General features: G+C 52.4%; 1 protein-coding gene across 1 annotated transcript in view; it reads left to right on the plus strand.

Annotated features, from left to right (window-relative positions):
• The window catches only part of QRICH2 (glutamine rich 2), a 68,188-nt gene that overhangs the window by 48,943 nt on the left and 12,311 nt on the right, over window positions 1-6,934 (plus strand). Inside the window, exons 11-13 of the mRNA XM_019501623.1 lie at window positions 652-717; window positions 2,762-2,863; window positions 6,719-6,881. Coding sequence (XP_019357168.1) covers window positions 652-717; window positions 2,762-2,863; window positions 6,719-6,881 — 331 coding nt within the window. The remainder of the gene's footprint in view (window positions 1-651; window positions 718-2,761; window positions 2,864-6,718; window positions 6,882-6,934) is intronic.

The following is a 6,934-nucleotide window of genomic DNA, read 5'->3' on the forward strand; positions in this document are numbered from 1 at the left end:
CTTTCCTTCTCACTGTCTCGGTGTTCACAGCTATGAAAGGAGAATAATGATATTGGCCCTCTTCAGAGGAGGGAGGAAAGGGTTGCTGTTCAAAAGCATCATGAAATGCACCCCTGAAAGGAGCTGTAGAAGGAAAAATGTAGCTGATATAAAACAGTGCAGATTGGTGGAGTGACTCTGACTTTGCCAGCTGAGGTTTTGGCCCAATGTACGCACCTCTTGAGAAATCATGGAAGGGGCCTCAAGAGGGCATCTTGTCCAACCCCTTACTAAGGACAGGAGTGTCCCTGTCTTAACCCTTTCAGCTTCCACTGACAGAGATCCCAGAGCCACTTTAGGTGATCTGGTCTGTGCTCACCCACCCGCATAGTTAGACAGCCCTTCCTAAGCTCCAGCCAGACTCTCTGTCTGTGTACAGTTTTCATATAAGGCCAGTTCCTAGGCCGGTGTATTTCTGAGAGGTGACCACAGAGTGGATACTTAGTGTTCCACAGACTACTCCAGGTCTTAGCACCTGCTGGGTATATTCAGGCATCCTCTCGGCTTGTACCTCTGTAACATCATCTCTAGTCATGTTCCCTTTGGCACAGATCTGAAAAACCCAACACCCCGATCCTATAATAACCCACACATCTGCTCCCACCTCCACAGGCGCCTGCTGGCTCATTTCCACTGCATCTCCTGCGACAGACCCCTGGACATGGTGGTGCCTGGCCCGTAAGTCCAAGATCCTGTCTACCAGCGGTGGGGATCTGAGTATGGACTGGCAGAACTGTTTGTCTCCAGAGCGTGCTGGCCCTTTTCCTGCTTGGGGCTGATGGACAGTCACTGCTGGTGGATTTCTTGAGTTCCCTGTGGTGATGGGGGAGATGGTGAGGATGGGAGTGGAAAAAAGAGTGGTACTGGGTGCACCCCTTCCATAGCCTCCACATGCAGCGTGGGTATTGCTGTATGCCCTGTCACAGCAGTTCCAGAACTAGCGGTCTGACTCCCAGGGGCATTTTTGAAGCAGTTTTTGGGGTATGGGGCCAGGCTATTTTCTGTACCATCTCAGGTGTCATCTTAAGTCAGTTTCTGGCTTTTGCTGTGCAGAAAACCCTTCCCAGAGGGATAAGATGCAATAATTAGATTCATTAAAGGTCACTTAGAGGAACTGCCTTGCCCGATCCAAGCACCAGGTTCCCAGGAGTGGTTTGGACTCACTAAGCGTGTCTACACATGCATGTACTGTATAGTAAGTTACTGTGCAGTAAGCGGGTTTTAGACTGGCATCTACACGTGTAGCTGTTACCGTGCAGTAATGTTGTGTGTGCACTGACTTGGGAGTAAAGTTACTCCCAGGTCAGTCCACACAAACAGAGTTACTGCGTAGTAAGGTGTCTACACATGCCTTGCTGTGCAGTAAGTACTCAGGAGTAAATTTGCTACCTGTCTCACGCAGGTAACAAATTTACTCCCGAGTCAGCGTAAGTTACTATAGTTAGTGTGCAGTATGGGTGTGCACATGTAGACACGCACCCGTACTGCACAGTAAGTTTTGGTTACAGTGCAGTAATGATGCACGTGTAGACATGCCCATTACCTGCAGAAAGAATTGCACCACCTTGTTGTGCTGGCCCAAGCGCAGTGCAGGGAACCAGACATAATCTGTGTTCCCCTCCTAGTTCTGCCACTGACTCGCTCGTGTTTCCCTGGGCCAGTCACTTGACCTCTCCGTGTTCCTGACCATCCAAGAAGACGATAATATTTTCCTGGTTAATGAGTTAATGATTTGTGCAGAGCATGGCTAATGGAAAGTGCAATAAAAATGAACCGTGAAGTAACAAGGCCCAGGTGCTTGGCCCTTCCCTGGTCCTTCCTGAGCTACTCACTGGGTGGTGCTAGCTTGAAATCCACATGATGGCTTCATTCCACCTGTGGGCAGGGATCCAGCGGTACAGAGCTCTAAGCTCTAACTGCCACAGTTAGTCCACTGCTACAATCGAACAGGCGCTGCAGTGGGAAAGCAGGGCAGATGGTCAGCAGAATGCCGTATGCATCAGAACTCCTCGTCCGGACACCTATGATTTGCATTACTGCACTTGGGAGAGGTGTGGGCAAGGCCCAGGAATGGGGAAGGAGGGTGTGAATTGGTAGACCAGATAATCCCAAACCCCCTTTGGCCTCCCCATATTCTGGATTTTGGCATAGCATAGGCACAAACTGCTCTAACTTGAGCTGTGCAGAAGGCAGGGAATGGTGCCTTGCACTCACCGAGTTCCCCAGCCTGCCCCTGCCCTTGCCTCTGATCCATTCCCTGTTCCAACAGGCCCTTTTTCCAACTTCTCCACGGGCAAGTGTTGGCACAGGAGATTTTCTCAGGAGGCCGTTTCTACCCCATCAGAGCAGCACTGGGGATTGGGCATAACTGAGAATTGAGCCCAAAGTCTCCGGGCCAGTAGGGGTTAGGATCTTTTGCTAGACCAGGCCCACAGGATTTACATCCCAATAAATTTCTCCAAGAGCCATAAGGGCAGAGAGCAGAATTACATCTGCAGTACCAGACAGATTTCCTCCTTGCCTAGTGGTTCTCCCAGCTGCTTTGGCATCCCTTGCTGGAGAGCAGCCATCCCAGCACGAGACTGCTCGGGCCCCACTTCTAGGATGGAGCCTGCCATCTCCCTCCTCAGCAGTTGCCAACCCTGGACCATGCCAGGCAGTGGATTTAAAGACCAGGCACATTATTGTTCTCCCCTGACTCCTTTGCATTTGGCTCCACCAGGACCATCACGCGCATCCCCTCTGTGCCTATGCTGCCGACTCACCGCTCTGTCCGGCCCTACACTGTCTACGAGCTGGAGCAAGTCAGGCAGCAGTGCCGCAGGTATAGTGTACTCAGGGGCAAGGGATTTCCCTCTATTGTTGCGCTTCCCAGGCAGTCACTTGCAGTGTGGAGACAGGGAGGAGAGTGGGTGAGATGCTGCTGCTAGTTGCAGGTGCCTACATCAACCAGGTAGGTTGCAAGATGGGGATGGGGCCCCTCCCAGAGCAGCCCTTCATTTCCATCTGCCACATCATTAGAGACATGTAGGGCTCTCCCCACCTCCACTTCTCTGGGGCTCAAGGTCTCCTCTTCTAGGGGGAGCACTGCCTGTGTACCTTCTTGGATGTGCTGATGTACCACTGATCTTTGCCAGCTCAATGAATGGCACTCCAGTGCCTTCCTGAAGAACAGCACCCTTATCCCTTCACCTGGGAAGGCGCTTTTCCTGGGGGAATTTATTTACAGACTATTGAAAACTGTCTCTGGGCCAGAGCTTTACCCAGGTGTTTAAATCACAGCCCTGAGAGTTATGGTAACTTACAGAAGTGCCTGTACTGCAGGAGTTTGTGTCCCAAGTCCTGCACCAGCCTGTGCTGGGCTCGGTGTGAACTCTTGGCTGGATTCTCTAGGAGCATTTTCTTGGATTCCTTCAAAGCTGGGGTCAGGAATCCAGAGGGAACAACTTAGTTCATTACATCAAGAAACCCCATTGATCTCCTAAGAGGTTGCGTTGGGATAAGCCAGAGCAGAGTTTGGCCCTGTTAGATACTTGCAAGGGGTCAGCTGGCCCTTCCCTCCAAGCCCATGCCCAATCCCAAGGGAAACTTTTTAAACACCTTCATGTATGACAGTAACGTGTTGCAGGCACATCCCAGCCCCAGACTCGCTGAACCCACCCTGTTTCCCTTGACTGGGAGAGACCACAACACTTCTTGCACGGCCGAGAGAACTACATTGGCCCATGTGCAGCGAGTGCTGTGGGTCCAGCAGGCATGTAGCCCTCAGGAAGGCAAGTAGCCTAAGCAGCTGCTCTAAGGAGAAGCCTCATCACAGAGCATGAACCCTGCAGCATGGGGTACCCTCGTGCTCCCCAGAGGGTTCTGCTGTAGGGTGGGAGGTTTACTGGCAGGGCTGAGTGGGGGAGGCCTCTCATAAGGTGAGGACCATGGTGTCCAGCATTATGAAGGGGTGGCCCAGGGGTCCCAGTGCAACTCCCAAATGGTGCTTGTGGGCAGTGCCTGCTGCCCTGTCTTCCAGGAGCAGCTCGTTGGCAAGGCTCAGCCTCTCTCCTGGTGCCTTAGCCCTGCTTAACGATGTGATTTCTCCTTTCCTCCCCCCTCTCTGGCTCTGTCTCCCCCAGCCTGAGGTTAGGAGCTGTCCTCTCGCCTCATGCTGATGGGCTCCTGCTGGAGAAGAGCACGGGCCTGGGCGGGCTGCACAGCGTCCACTCCAAGATGCTGATGGATATAGAGAAGGTGCAAACCCACTATGGGGGCACGGCGAGGGCCAGCAGTCAGATGATCAGGGAGCTGCTGCAGTCACAGTGTCACAGCCTGGGCCACTATCACCAACGGTAGGACAGCAGGTCTGAGTCAGGGGCACTTGCCCAGGAGCTGAGCTCAGAGCATGGCCCAGGGCCCAGGAGAACTGCAGAAAAGGGACCATGATGCCAACTCTCAGCAGAGAGCTTCAGGTCCAGGGCAGTCCTGAGCCCCATCTTAGTCGGTATATTCTGTAGAGCCTGTTAATGAGTGAGGCTCAGGCCCCTCTCCCAGCTTGCTGAGCATACCCTTCCCCCATCCTGACTGACACAGAGGGCCCAGTCCTAGAGTCTTCTGATTCTCCTTATGGCTGTCAACTGTTTGCCATCCCTGCATCCACTATGGCTGAGCAGGCATCTTGCTTGGAGATGCAGCTGGTGAAGGGCTCATGTTGCTCTCTTTCTTCTCTTCCCCAACACCTCTAAGGTGTCTCCTCCACCCCTAGTGTATGATACAGCCTTGGGGCAGAGAGGAGGAAAGGGTTGTGATCAACATGTGGCAGGAGACGGGCAGAGGCTCGGCAAAGCAAGCAATGCACAGCCAGGGACCTATGTCTCTCTGTGCCTCACAGGCACACAGGGCTTAGCTGGTCCAGCATCTTGTCTCCAGCATTTGTAAATACCAGAGGCTCCAAAGCACCCTGTAATGGCAGCGGACAGAACAGGCTGCCCTGGGTGCAAGGTTGGCCTAACCCACCATTAGTCAGAAGTTGGCTTCTGCCCCTGAAGCACAGCACTTAGTGCATCTCTCCCAGGGGAGGCACCCACTGCGTATGGTGGACGTGGGGCCCGATCTGACCAGAGGGGATGTGTCATGGGAGGAAGGCAGAGTGCTGGCTTGAGACATGCGCTCAGCATTTGAGGGTCCATAGCAACGTCTCTTCATGCTCAAACTGGCCTTTGGACTTCAGAAGTGTTCAACACACTGAGGAGCTGCTTGATCTGAGCCATGTTGAGGCCAATTCTCTAGCTGTTGTCATGGTAGCCACTCACTTCAGCCAACAAAGCTCTTTGTGAGGAAACCTCCGTGGTTTCACTGCTGGCTTTGTATTCCAGTGGGTCAGATCCTTCTCAAGACTCACCCCCTTGCTCCAGCAGTAATCATTAAAACCAGTATAGAGTAGACCACAGCAGCTTCAAAGAGAGACAGCGCAGGGCAGAGGAATGACATCCAGCAAAGGGGATCTTGGCTTCCCCTGCTGCCAGTCCTCTCCATGCAGCCATCTGTCATTTCCTTGGAGCTGTTGGCTACCTGTCATTGTGCATCACTGCTGGTGCTAGGGCTGGGGACCTCCCTTCAATGCCTGGCCGGGCCCCTGAGCCTCTGTCTTCGGGCTGGATGCCTCCCTGGGCTGTCCCCTGCTCTCTGGAAATCTGTTGTACCCTTCTCTTTGAAACCTGTTTGTGTGTATACGTTTCCCTTTGTCTGCCATTCAGCAGCCAGGCTGACCCTTCTCCCTGTGAAGATGGTGGCTCTGTGGATTAGTACAATGGACTTCTCTCTGCTGGAGATCTGGCCTCAAGTTTCTCAAGCACAATGATAAAAAAGTCTGGGCTCATCTTCTCCTTGTTTGGGCCTCCTCAAGAAAGTCTGACCTTGTAAAGTGTTGAGCTGCCTCAGTTTCCCTCAGTGTTAGTGGGATTAAGCCCAAAACCTCCCCGCACTGTGGAGGAGTAGGAGGGAGTGAGGGTCTCATTTGGGTCTGGGGACCCTTTTTCCTAACTCATGTTTTCTAAAGAGATCATGGAAGGTTTGTTTCCCTCTTCTTTCTCCTTAGAAAGATAGGGAACATCCAGTCTGCTTTTTTCTAGCGGATTTATTGGAGGTTTCTAATGTGAACTGGGAGCTTTCTCAGCTCATAAATGACAGGGTAGTGGAAAGGACTGGAACTTTAACAAGGATCACCCTTCTCCCAAGGGTTCTTGGGCATTTGAGTTAAATACCTACCAAAACATTGGGCATGGAATTTTAAAGCAGCTGGACAAAGGCCACTTCCCCTCTCAGTCACTCTGGTGTGGTTTGCTGGCAGGGTCTTACCAGGTTTTTAGCTTTCCATTGGGATTTTTGGGAAGGGAAAATAGGATAAGTGAAACACCATGGTCTAGTTTAGTAAAGATGGAGGATATTTTTTTTTTGCCAGGCTCTCTTTGTATACGCTAAAGCCAGCACAAAAGGTCACATCCCCAGCCCTGTCCCCTGCAGGCCACTCTTGATATTAAGGGGTTGGTAGAAGGAGTCCTACGATACTTTGAGGACTCACAGTCCAGTGGTGAAGAGAAGGCCTTTGCTCTGGTAGCCAGCTGGGCTTCGCAGGGTGGCCTGCAGGGTTCTCTGCCATTTCGCTTGCTGAGTCTGCAATGTTGCCTTCCTACAGTGACAAGATGGCAGAGATGGAGTGTGGCTACCTGTCCGTACCTCGGCATTGTGGTGGCAGCCACACCATCACCTACCCCTACAGGCGCTACACACGGCTGCAGCAGATTGCCCATTGCGTGCCAGGGCACCCAGGGGAGACAACTATGCTGGCAGTGATGAAGGTAACAGTGACTACATAAGATAAAAATAAAAGCCGGGGGGACGTGGGGAGGGA

The sequence above is a fragment of the Gavialis gangeticus genome, unplaced genomic scaffold (genome assembly GCF_001723915.1).
Source record: "Gavialis gangeticus isolate Ggan-Ray unplaced genomic scaffold, GavGan_comp1, whole genome shotgun sequence".
In the NCBI taxonomy this organism is placed as follows: domain Eukaryota; kingdom Metazoa; phylum Chordata; order Crocodylia; family Gavialidae; genus Gavialis; species Gavialis gangeticus.